The 12,775-nt window shown below is 39.1% G+C and overlaps 2 protein-coding genes across 2 annotated transcripts in view; one reads left to right on the top strand and one right to left on the bottom strand.

Moving 5' to 3' along the window:
- The window catches only part of iqgap2 (IQ motif containing GTPase activating protein 2), a 33,856-nt gene that overhangs the window by 2,632 nt on the left and 18,449 nt on the right, over positions 1-12,775 (bottom strand). The window contains exons 16-33 of the mRNA XM_084360392.1: positions 9,183-9,273; positions 8,322-8,489; positions 8,045-8,187; positions 7,723-7,893; positions 7,321-7,404; positions 7,049-7,120; positions 6,884-6,953; positions 6,323-6,531; positions 5,994-6,146; positions 5,689-5,852; positions 5,238-5,462; positions 4,644-4,784; positions 3,408-3,492; positions 3,046-3,278; positions 2,115-2,247; positions 1,148-1,250; positions 907-1,048; positions 79-166 (exon numbers count right to left, since the gene is read on the bottom strand). Of these exons, the coding sequence (XP_084216518.1) occupies positions 79-166; positions 907-1,048; positions 1,148-1,250; positions 2,115-2,247; positions 3,046-3,278; positions 3,408-3,492; positions 4,644-4,784; positions 5,238-5,462; positions 5,689-5,852; positions 5,994-6,146; positions 6,323-6,531; positions 6,884-6,953; positions 7,049-7,120; positions 7,321-7,404; positions 7,723-7,893; positions 8,045-8,187; positions 8,322-8,489; positions 9,183-9,273 (2,475 nt within the window). The remainder of the gene's footprint in view (positions 1-78; positions 167-906; positions 1,049-1,147; positions 1,251-2,114; positions 2,248-3,045; positions 3,279-3,407; positions 3,493-4,643; positions 4,785-5,237; positions 5,463-5,688; positions 5,853-5,993; positions 6,147-6,322; positions 6,532-6,883; positions 6,954-7,048; positions 7,121-7,320; positions 7,405-7,722; positions 7,894-8,044; positions 8,188-8,321; positions 8,490-9,182; positions 9,274-12,775) is intronic.
- On the top strand, positions 10,411-12,770 carry f2rl2 (coagulation factor II (thrombin) receptor-like 2). The gene is made up of 2 exons (XM_084360393.1): positions 10,411-10,644; positions 10,957-12,770. Exons 1-2 carry the CDS (start codon positions 10,581-10,583, stop codon positions 12,015-12,017), a joined length of 1,125 nt encoding a protein of 374 aa, XP_084216519.1. The 5' UTR covers positions 10,411-10,580; the 3' UTR covers positions 12,018-12,770.

Genomic DNA, 12,775 nt, shown 5'->3' with positions numbered 1-12,775 from the left:
CATATATATGCAAAGAATAACAATGACCATGGATTGTATGGGTAAGGATATATAGAATAAAGTAGAAGAAAATTTCACCTGTGGGGCAGTAGCTGGAGTCTCAAGAATTTCAGGCAGAGTCTCTCCAGGTTGAATCCGAATCACATCAACTATAAGCTTTTTGGTCCTGTCACATAAACACACACAAACACACACAATTTAATGGGTAGCTATGTGATGAGCATGATATTTGATTTGTTTTTGGTGCAGGCTTGGACTCAACAGTGCCATTATATAATTGTTGCATACTGTATTCCTACAACCGTTTGTCAAAGTCATCTCTACATGGCCTGAGCACACAAGGGAATTATGACAACATTTAGATGACACATGGCACATACAGTATAAACTCAAAGAAATCCTGCATTCATATTAATCTGAATACTTGAAAATTGTACAGTATATGCCGAAAACTAAGAGAGCAACTCTCTGATGCAGTCTCTTGAAAGGAAACTGATCCAGACGGAAACATGTTTATTGGCAAGATAACCCTGACCACCAACCCTCTTCCTTTTAGGACAGGAAATGATAGAAGAGCAGGAAAGGCAACAAAGACATGCTACCAAGTGATAGCCACAAAGAAACACACACTGTGTCAAGAAGGGTTAAGTATGGTGCATCACACGGCACCCAGAGCAATCCCAAGCTTTATGTTGAGTACCTTTGACTCAGTGTGATTCAGTGTTATGCTTTTAAATATACATCAAAGTCAGGACTGTAGCCACATGGCCCAATGCCTGAATTGTGATTATTCATAAATTCTCATACTCCAAGAATGCCGATGATTGCAACAAATTGTGATATTGGACAATCTTGATAGCCTTGAATGAATCAGTTTGTCTCAGCATCCTCTATAAATAAACCTACTTTGTCATTAGAGTCTTTACGTCTTTGTCATCTCCTTCCAGTAGCTCAAACTTGCTGGTTAGGGTGAGAGAGATCTCCGCCTTGGCCTGCTGGCTCAGAGCACTCTCTCTGTTGGGGTCATTTGGGTCAACTGCTCCTTCACCTGAAATAAAGCAGCACAGTGTATAAAATGATAAACGAAACTAAAGCCAACTTATGGTTTACATGTTATTTATATAAATTTAAGTTTGTCTGACAGTACCGAGAAATGCCTCGACATCAGGGACATCTCCCAGGTCCTGCAGCAGCTCGTGCAGCAAGTCATTGTGGTCAGGGGAGATGGCCTCCAGATGTTCCAAAAGCAGCTGAAGAATGGAGATGTGATTAGTTACACAGTAAATATTTAAGCTTTTTATACAGACAAGTCGCTGAAAAACATTGTGACATGTGAATGAACCTTATTAAATCCATCCATACAGAGAAACAACATAACAGAATAACAAGTCACAGGTGCTTGAGTTTTGCTCTTGCTAAATTTGAAAAACATCACCTTAATGTATATAAGCCTACTATGTTCACAGCACACAACCCACTGACTTAAGGCCAACAGATAATACAATAAAGAAATATAAAAGATAAATTAATCATGGCCCAGTGTAATCCATGCTTTTGTGCTTTCCTCATGTCAAGCAGACAGACAGGAAATGCTAAAATTATCTCAACATAAAAATGAAGGCTGAGAGAACATCTGCTCAAACCAACATGCATATCATCGCCATGTTGTCCCTGCATGAATAAGCGTGAAGTAAAACTGACCAAGGACAGATAGTTTTCACCTACTCATGTCATCACTACTACCCCATTTCCAAGGAAGTGGTCTAGAAATATAACGGAAATAGGATGATGACAAAATGAAAGCAAGTGGGTGTGATAAGAGATGATGACACATCCTTGTAATAGGGGGCAACATAAATCCACAAGTGGTGGGATTTATGAGGGAACTTCAGATCAACAGGGTGTTGGAAAAACAAGTCAAATCTAGTTTGAAACTACTTTTCAGTTGGTCTGCAACTGATGATTGATGGTGCATTATGCACTGTATGCACTTTGTGACACTGCATGTTGTCATGGACTGACATTTTAAGGAAAACTTAAATGTGACATCCTGGGGTGAGTTTAAATCTGGTCTTAACAATATTAGATTGTTAATAGACTGTGCTTGGGTTTACCGAGTGGGTATTGATGATCTCCTCTATTGAGATGTAGATGATAGGCTTGCTGAGAGTAACCATGTCTGAGTATTCATCAATATTAAACTTCTCCTCAGGTTCAGGGACATCACATGCTGCCTGAAAAAATGCCCTGGAAGAGGAAGAATATCAGTAGTTAGTAATAATTAACCTTTCAATGCAAAATACAGACAGAGAGACACTGTTTAGTCAAAATTGCTGAATTATCTATAATAATGGAGGAACAACTATTTCTCTTTCTGTAGAAAGTACTCTTTTTCTTTTTTTACTCACATACATATGTTGCTCATCCCAATAAATATAAATCTAAAAAATAAAAAAATAAAAAATGCTGAATTATCTTTATTGTGCCTATGACCTTTTGAATTAGGTTTAAATCAATCACCAACTTGTTTCCTGAAAATGTACTACGGCTTCATGTGAATTTCCAGTAATGATGAGTCAAAAAACTCTGGCAAAACAGGACAGATAACTGCACTTCCTATTTGTGAGGTTGTACAGGTCCATCTGGAGTTTGCCTGATTTTAGTAAGCAGGACTCCCAATTGCTTAAACAGCCCATAACAGCTTCCTTTTTTACCAGGAGTAACTCTTCTTCCACCATGTCAGCTTAACCTGACCTTCCAAGTGAAACATGTTTATCTACAGGGGTTACTTTAGTTTTTTCACACAAGTTGTTATTGGAAGGAAAAACAGAGCGCAACAGCCAACTGCTTTACCTCATGTGTTTTCCCCTTCATTATGTTGTTTGTAACACAATCCAAAAGCATACTGTATGTAATTAGGATGTCATCACGACTTATCTATACTCAGTACTGCCCTGTGCTAAAAAATGTTTTAACAAATCAAAGAACATTTTTAACAGATAAATAGCATATTTTCCATTCTAAAATGTATTCCTTCATTCTTACCTAAACTTCTCATACGTCTGAGATATGTATTTGTTCATTGGCGTCATATGTGCATTCTCGCCCTCAAACAGCTTATTAGCAGCAGCATGCTGCAGCATCTTTGCCACAGATCCCAGGTTACGACGCTGGTCTAAGTGAAGCTGCCCTCCAGCCGACATGTCGATGATGTCGAAGCCATCAGGGGCCACGATGGCTGGGTTCATGTAGCGGTAGTACAGCAGGTTTCCTACGATCTGTCATAGAGAAGAAGAGAGACAATGCATCATTACAACCTGCATGTTTAAAATAATAAAGCATGCAGAGAAAGCTGTGTGAGCAGAATGGAAAAGTGCAAACACATATTATTCATGCAGGGCTTATACCTTCATCAGCTCATCCTCTGAGGCATCTGGAAACTTTTCATGGAGGCTGTTCTTCAGAACTTTTGCTATGTATCTCATGCCATAACTACATGCAAAACAAAAATCATTGATGGACATCAAACACAAAACAACATGGATTCACATAGTATATGACAAATGATATCGCAAGCACATGCCAGGGGAAAAAAACAAAGAGGATTTACAGTACGGGAAGCACTGATACTTTACACATTAATTACTGCAAGTGGCAATGGGCTATGAGCATATTAAAAATTAGCACCCTCTAGTGGTACATACAGTCTTTAGCATTCAAAAACAAATGAGTGTTGTTTTTGTGATTGTTTTAAATTAAAGAAGTCATGAGTTGCGTGTTTATGTCCCAATCACAGCACTGGGTTACTGGGTGTGGCTAATGTAGCACAAAGCAAAGCTCTGTTTTTGTGCTTGAGCAACTGACCAGATGACTGCTTGCTCCAAAGCAATGATTGTCTAGTAATGACTATGTCCCAACATGCAGCTAAAGCCTTACCAACCACAATGAGTGGCTAATAACATGCCAAAGCATGTGATCATATCTTGTCTAGACCTATTTTAGTCACGCTGCTGTCACTATACTGTCGAACACTAAACTAACTACTAAAAATAGAGGAGAGAAAACTCAATTTGGAGATAAGAAAAATAGAGAAACGGGTAAAGAAAGTGATGAAAGAGGAAATCTAAATATTTCAACACAAAGGAGAAAGATGCTAGGTAATAAATAAATAACAAAATGTCTTTTTAATCCTTCTAAATACTTTCACCACATAAGCATATTAAAGTAACAGTTGCACATGCAAAGCATTTTGCTTTCTTGACTTAAGGAATTTCCTGTTGAAACAATGCTGCGGCAGAATGCAGGAGGTAGACAAAAAATAACAGGGACAGCTGAACAACCACCCCAAGTATGGCCTCAAGAGTTAAATCAACACCTCTCACATTGTCTTGTAATGAAATGTATTGTACACCGTAAAACTGTAATGTGTTTTTTTGTTATTTTGTGCAACACAGTAAGACAGAAGTTTTGGACAACTTGTTTCAAACATCAAAGGCAAATCCTTATTTATTGTCCTGATATTATTTTGTTTTAAAAGAGCAAAAAAAAATACTCTAGACAGAATTTCATGCTGACCAGAATAACGGTCACGGAGAACAGAAAAGATAAGTAGACACGGACACTAAACAGATCCTAAAACTTACGGAATATTATCCAGTGAGGACACAATGGAGTTCAACACCTTATCTGTAGCAGACCGAAGTGCCAGACTGGATGCCTCCAGCCTGTTGCGTACTTCCTCATGTGACATGGCCTGCTCTGGAGTCACTTCATAAGGCAGCTTGCTATGGGACAACAACAGTAGGCAAATATTTATACATGTGGAAAGCTCATTGTTTTCATGGTGGTGGTTTTAGTGTGTCGCAAAATAATTTCTATAGCACACCATTAACTCTCAGATTGATTTCCTACAGTACATTGCATTAAATGCAAGGCATCTTTGTTATCGGTCATGTCTGTATAGTGAAAAAAAACAAAAAAACATTGACTTTCTTGTTCAATCATATATTTTTTTGGTTTTAGAAAAAGTTATGTTATCATAACATTATAACAGTTATGGTAATAGCTCATTTTGAAAGTTCATCTTTGTGTGTAAAATAAAGTTCAAACCTGAGATTTGAATTTAAAGTACTTTTAGCAATACTTTTCGCCCTCAACAGAAAATATTTTTTTTAAATGAAAATGACCTAACTACAGAAACAACATAACAAAAGTCAAATGTCTCTGTCTTCACCTACCTGGCCTCCCCAGTAGCTGTCTCTAACTGGTTGACCCAGGCTTTGTACACATCCACTGGGTTGGTGTTGATGCCTAGATTCTTGTCGTCAATGATGTCTTTGACCACAGGAGCCAGCAACTGCCTGAGTGTGTTGTGGCCGCGTGCTCCTCTGTTGAAGCTCACCACCATCTTGATGACTGTTGGGTTCCCTGTCACTATGTCCTGGATCTGGTCCACCTTAGAACTGAGACGTATGGACAAGATGGTACAGCTGATATTGTACGGCAAACAACAACAAAAACAACACATAATTTGATGTATATGTGTTTGGAGAATTCCAAACTATTCTAAAATATTACAGTCACTGATATAATCATAATACATTATAATCATTACAGTAAGACAATAGTATAAAGTGTGGAGTTGGTACAGTGGAGGTACACAGCATTGATTAAGGCTGCAGTTCTCACTTTATTTCCTCCTCCAGAGCTGTCTTGAAGAGTTTAAGCAGCAGGTATTCCTCTCTCTGGTTGGAGGCGTAGTTGTACAAGGTGAAGATCACAGTATCCATAAACTTAGTGGACTTGTTTTGGGGCATCTGGAAGATCAGCTTGGCCAGGTAGGGTGGATTGGTCTAAAGGGAGAGAAGAGAGAAGTAGCATTAAGTGTGACTGCAACTGCACTTTAATATCTCATTAAGCTTTTAAAGTTAAGGATGTACGTTGTAGTTTAAGCTGGGTGAGATGAGGCAGAGTTAGACACATTTTTGTATCACCTGCAGCAGGTAGAAGAGATGTTGGTAGGCCTCCAATCTTCTTCTTTTGCCTTTATTTAGGCCCTTAATACCCAGTCTGTCTCCTGCAGTCAAGTCATCTTTACTCGCTTTATTTTTCTTGCTCTTCATTTTCTTATTATGGGACACAACATCCTTTAAAAAGAAACAAACACCAAATGAATTAAGCAGCCAACCTAGAATAAAGAAAAGACATCATTACAGGCATTTAATCACACTTCAGTGTTAGGAGCCTGCCTGAAACCTGTGCCACCAACCAACAAAAAAATCTGCTATGTCTTTCATTTCCTTGACAAATAAGGGTTGCCAACCTGCAGGGTGATCCTGTTCTTCACCAGCAGTCCGATCTTTATATCCATCAGGTTCAAGTCTTTCTCCATCTGCTGATTGGAGCGAATATTGGTGACCACTTCCTCCCTAAGCCGTGTCACTTCCTGCTCTTCCTGAAGATCCAGGGCACTCTGCTCCAACAAGTGGACAAACTTTCGCACCACTGACAGAGGAGGATCCTTGGCCCCAGCTAATATTTGGCACAATCAGCAAAAGCATGTTTAGCTCGTCTTTCACATACACACAGTCTTTAGAATTTCCCCAAAAAGGATTTCAGCCAAAATCAGATATCACAAGAATTTCAGCCAAATATCTCAATGTACTGTATATATACACAAGGGTTCAAAATACTGTGCAAAATGTATGTGCAAAAAGTTACAACTATATCATAAACAATAATACAGCCTTTAAAACCAGAAAAAACACTAATTTAACTAATGTTGCACTATGACCATGATCAAAATCCCAGACATAATCTAGCGTCACATCACAATATTGATACTATATCAATACAGCAGCTGTAAAATGCCTTTTGGACTCACTGAGGGTTCTGTAGTCATCTCTGGCTTTGTTGGCCTTCAGAAAAGCCTGGATTTTGACTATTTCTTTTTCCTAAACACACAGATAACGGTAAGTGTTACACAACATGGAACAAACAACACAGATCCAAAGGATGCTGCTTGGTGATGGATTTAAATCTTACTCACATGATCTTTGAAGAACTGCAACCTCTGACTGTATTTACGTTTGGCTTTCCACATTTTCACCACAGACTGGATCTAGAATCACAAATATTTTATGTCAGGTTTGACATGGTAACTGTGTTTTTAATGTTACTGTAGGTATATTGAGTTTGTGGCTGAGGATTTCCAGAGACTGGTGATTAAGCCAGAATTTATAAGATAGGGGTACATAGCTTTCCAGCTGTCTAGTCAATCAGTAAGTATTGTTTTTTATAAAGGGGAAACAAAATTTTCACCTTCACAACAGAAGCAACATTTTTCTGAAGCAAATTCATCCTGTCTTTGTACATTTTCCTCTGTTTGAAACCCTTCCAGCTAGCCTGCAAAAAAGGAAAAGACATGATCAAAAATGTAGATGTGAATGCCACAAGTTGTGTGGTTTACATCAGTAATACCACAGCATGGACAATGAAAAATATATTTATATAGGTATCGTCTTTTAGGTACTGTCATGGCTCTAAATGAAATTTTCTTGTTTTTTCTTGTTCTAGCTGTCATTTAAGAATGATGAAAACATCAAAATATAAAGTCAGTATCCTGTTTGTAAACTAGAGCTTGAATCATCAGATCATCAGGGATCACTTAAGTCGATCTCATTTCTTACATCAATCACTAATCACAGTGGAGACATACAATACCTGCAATTTGACAACATGTGGTTCTTGTTGGTGTAGATACTCCATTCTCTGAGCATGCTTTTTCCTGACCAGGTAACCTCTTATCCTTGCCTGCAGCTGGGTTACCAAGGTTTCATTGGCCAACCACAGCTGTTCCCTGTTATATTCTGCAGTCACACAGCTGACAACAACCTAAGGAAAATAATGAAAGTTTTCAAATGAACAGTGCACTTTTAAAATGAATATCAATAAATCAATTGTTAAACCAAGAAAGAAATCAATACCACCATTAAGATGTAAGTCTGTTCAGAAAACATTACACAACTGATAAAGCAGGGGGTACCTGGATTTCCTCTTTACTAAGATGGGCACCATTGTGTTCAAATCCTTCAGGCTCCTCCCAGGTGCCCTGTCCCGTCTCCAGGTTATAGTAATAATCATATCTGTCCTTGACGCAATGTTTTACCCACACACTATCAGTGCTGCCTGGAGGAAAGCAAAAAGTGTTGCTTTAGACATAGTGAATGTTGTATGGTGTACCAAACTAAAAATCTGGTGACTTCTCAGAGTCTGAAACACTGAGCTTCTTTTTTGTATACTTGTGCAGTTATTTAAGTTACCTTGAGTGGCACTGTCTTTTTGTCTCTGACCCAGTTCAGCCTGGTATGTGTCGGCACATTCAGGGAGCACTGCTCTCAGTTCAGCACTTGGAACTTGCAACGCCTGCAGCGTATTCTTAGGGTCCTCCTCGGCCACAGTCCTGTTAATATCAGCTACTGCTCCAGCCACTAGCAAACACACAGGGTTGTACAAAAAAAGCAGTTGCTGAGTCAAAAATGAAAACAGTACAGTAACAAAAAAGGAAATGTTTAATATTGTGCCCACAATATTGGCAACATCAAGACACAGGCCACCTTAATTACAATAAGATATACCTCTATGAAGGGCAACTTTTTTTTTTAACAAATCAAGAATCAAAGCCTTTATCGTATTTATTCTTTATGTTATGAAAAGTATTACAGTTTAATAAAGAATTAATATAAAACAATTTGTTTTTGTACAGTGTACAGTGCACAGTCTATGAGCCACAACAAAGTAAATTGTGTCATCATTTCTTTGTCAAACATCCATAAATCAACAATAAACTGAACTGCCAGGTAGCAGCATTGCAGTTCTGAGAAAACATATCAACAGGAAAAGAAACAAATACTGCATGTCTCCTACAGGAAGGCGACATAAATACTGTCCTACTGGTGCCAGAGTATCTATGATGTATCACAAAAGACCATATCTATATATATTAGAACAATAATGAGCCACCATGTGGAGCTGTGTGTTGGTCTGAAAATAATACACATCCACTGGACAATCAGTGTCTAGTACTTTATGTTCTCATCGAGTGAGAAAAATTTACTGGAGATGTACAGTATTGTCGAAGTGGTTCAGATATGGATGAGTGAATTTAAACTCTGGGCACATACATGTGAGAGCCTCCTCTTCATCCTGGTTGGCTGTGTTTATGGCCTCTTGGATTTGGTCCAGCCACAGTACTGCCGACTCATCCCCAGAGCTCTACAAGCAGGTAAAAGCAGATCACATTACTCTTTTCAGGATGAAAAGACCCAACTACACCTCAGGCGCACAAGGAATTGTTCATGCATAGTTGCAAAATACTAAATTGTTATCACATTTCAAATCTTTTGATGCAATTTTAGCCAAAAAATGAAATGTTCCAAGGTTAGACATTCTTGATGTTATTCATCAAGTAGCACTAATTACAAACTCTACACAAGCTGATGCTGCTAGAGCATCAGCAAAAACAAAAAACTACCATTTCTCTTGTGTTCAGAGGTAATATCTAAGGAAAAGGGAAAAAAAAAACTTTCTACAAAAAATCAGACCCTGAGAATACTAATCCTAACCCTAACAACCACAAAGAATGTTTATTCAGCCTGATTTTTGTGTTTGTTCTCAGGCTAATTTTAGAGAAGTCTGGTGGGGACTGGGGTGTATCCCTGACCTCAGAGCGAAAAAGGAAGTCTTAGGCCAATGATTTCCAAGCCAACCCCTCATTAATGAAAGCGCAGCAGTATTGCGATGAAAAACATCTGCAGTTGTTAATTATGTAAGAGTTCTTCTTTGTTTTGTGTGTGTGTATGGCATCATTTTAGGGTTAAGTTTATGGTACAAACCATAAATTAAAAAACAAGAAATACAATTTTTGACTAATATTTTGGTTACTCAACTTTCAGTAAAATGAATGGGGACCATCCTAAAAAAAAACACAATCCATGGCCATCCATGACCTAACAGCTGTATAGCGTTATTTCGTTTGGAAATAGCACACATTTTCATCCAGACGCAGAGGCTCACAATATCCAAAACATCTGTCACAACAATGTTGATTCCTCTGTCCCATAACAAGGCTGGCAAACACTCAACCTGAAATAAATACAAAAGCAAAATCGCTGTAATTTATGACTAAAACCACAATAAAATTACCTACCAATTCTTCTAACAGTAATCAGTGTTCCTTGTTTGTGGATCACAACTGTTGATAAACCATTAAGCAGTGTCCTCCCTCCCACCCCAGTGAGTCAGTGGGCAGCTAATGACGCAGACAGAAGGGAATTCAGCTTTCAAGCCCGGACAGGAAACATGCTCACTGCACCGGACAAACACACAAGCGTCCCACATACACTAGCGGGAAGCTGAGCTTGAGTGCACACCGTTGTCAGTTCAACTGTTAAACTGCAGAGATGCAATACAGCAAATTTCACCGGTGGAGAACTCCTACATTTACTGAAAACAATCAACACAGAGAGCGGTGAAGACCAAAGAAACTTTTAAAAACTCGTCATTATAGACTGGAGAGTGATATGGCCTACCTTGTGCCTGGACTACTCATTAGTTTGATGGCAGTGCAGACCATTCAGCATGATGGTAAGTTTATTATTTTATTATGTTTTATTTTTGAAACATTAAGTTCTTTTGTGACTTGTAAAGGGCTTTCATCCCAAAGTTACAAAAACAGGATTAACTAGTGCTTTATCAATTCTAAAACAGCTGTAAATACAATGCAAAATCCTTAAATTACAAATATTGCATTAAATACATTAATGATGCATAATTTTATAATAGAAATGTTTGCTTCTTTTGCAAAAATAAAATATATAAGTAGAACGTTTTCAAAGAACACTACAGAACAAAAAGTGTTTCAATGTAGTTTAAATTTTATTTTCTACTCATTTATAGGAAACAAAACAAGGATTAAAAGCAACAGTTCACCTGGTGTGGTACCAAAAACCTTCAAGGGGAGGACATACAAACTCAATCACACAAACAGGCTGCCGGCCCTGCTCTATCCCAGCACAACTCCTCAGCTGGATGTGAACTTCTCCGATGCAGTGACAGCCTATACCACAGGGGTCCTCAGCACCAGGGTCATACCTTCATCATACATCCTGGCTATGCTGGTGGGTATCCCCTCCAACGCCTACATCCTGACCTTTGTCAGACTCAGAGCAAAGTCCTTCACCACAATAATTCTTTACCTGAACCTGGCCTTGTCCAACCTGCTGCTCCTGCTCTCCCTGGCACTGCGTGTTCACTACCACTTCAACGGAAATGACTGGATATTTGGTGAAATCTCCTGCCGGCTTATCACAGCCTTGTTTTATGGCAATGTTTACTGTTCAGCTCAAACTATAGCATGCATCAGTCTGAAGCGCTACCTGGCTGTGGTCAAACCATTTTTGTACAGACAGCTGGCTAAGACTAGACTGGCGGTGTGGACATGCTTGGTTGTTTGGTTTCTTTTTGCGGCTGCTATTGTGCCTGAGCTCCTGGTTAGGCAGAGCTACCATGTCCCCGAGCTGGGAATCACCACCTGCCATGATGTACTTCCCCTAGAAGAAAAATCCCATTCCCCGCTGGTGCCATACAGGCTGATGCTGGTTTGTCTAGGCTTTATAGTTCCCTTCTTGGTTTGCATCTATGCCCATGTGGCAGTAGTTTACCACTTAGGTCAATCACGTTGTGACTGGAGACCATTTATAAGGGTCAGCACTGTGGTTTTCATCATCTTTGTGGTATGTTTCTTGCCAAGCGGCATCCTGCACGTCACCCACTACATCCGCCTGTTTTGTTATGGGGACGACAGACTGTATGGATACTACAGAGTAGCAGTGTGTCTCTGCTGCTTCCACAGTTGTCTGGATCCCTTCCTGTGTATGCTAATTTCCAAGACGGCAGCCCCAGACCTACAATTCATCTCCCTCCATGGGACACCTCAGAGGCCGGCAGTTATGATGTGAGACTCAATGTGTGTGTGCACAGAAAAACGTCTCCTTGCTGGACTATTGTTGGGAAACAGCAGGGAAGCCCAGAAACAAAGAGGTGAAAGATGTTAAAACCGGATGCTGTGAATTTAACAGTACAATAATACAACCTCTGTTAGGTCCAAAACAACATCAGCCTCTGTGAAGGATCAGAATCAGGAAAAGAACATGTAGACTGAAGCCTATACGAGCCTATAAGGTCAACCCATTAAAATCTGCTTGGAAAGGAAGATTGGAAAACTGTTGGCTTGATGACACAGAATCTAAGTATGTTCACAACTATAATCTTTTTCTCCCTGCCTTGTTACAAAATTAACTAACAAATATTTTCTGGGGTTTACATTAGGATTAAGCAATTCAGATTTCTAATGATGCTGTAATGTAAAATGGAGCTATTTCAGCAATGCGAGGCTGTTGTGCAAATTCAATTAAACTAATGACTTGAATGAGAATTTTTGGCTTTGACTAGCAGCTCTTAACTTCTCTGTTGGTCAGTTAGTCCACAGAAATGTCTTCACCCTTTGACGGCCACAGTATTCCCCATAGGAGGCTGAAATTTAGCATGGAGATCAAGTGTGTGTGTGAAGGTTTGTTTGTGTTGTGCCAATTGTTTAAAAGGGGTATAGCAGTGGGAGTGGCCTATAACAAAACCCAATTAACAAGGTAATATGACCAAACTTTGTACGAAAACAAACACACACAGTTCAGTGAGAACCCAATTTAAAGTCACAATA

Source organism: Pagrus pagrus (genome assembly GCF_965226575.1).
Source record: "Pagrus pagrus genome assembly, chromosome: 8".
Lineage (NCBI taxonomy): Eukaryota > Metazoa > Chordata > Actinopteri > Spariformes > Sparidae > Pagrus > Pagrus pagrus.
This window is presented reverse-complemented; position numbering and strand designations above follow the sequence as displayed.

Coding starts and splice junctions, on each gene's coding strand:
- f2rl2 (XM_084360393.1), top strand. CDS start 10,581: ATGGCCTACCTTGTGCCTGGACTACTCATTAGTTTGATGGCAGTGCAG. Junction 10,645..10,956: donor GCAGACCATTCAGCATGATG/GTAAGTTTATTA, acceptor ACTCATTTATAG/GAAACAAAACAAGGATTAAA.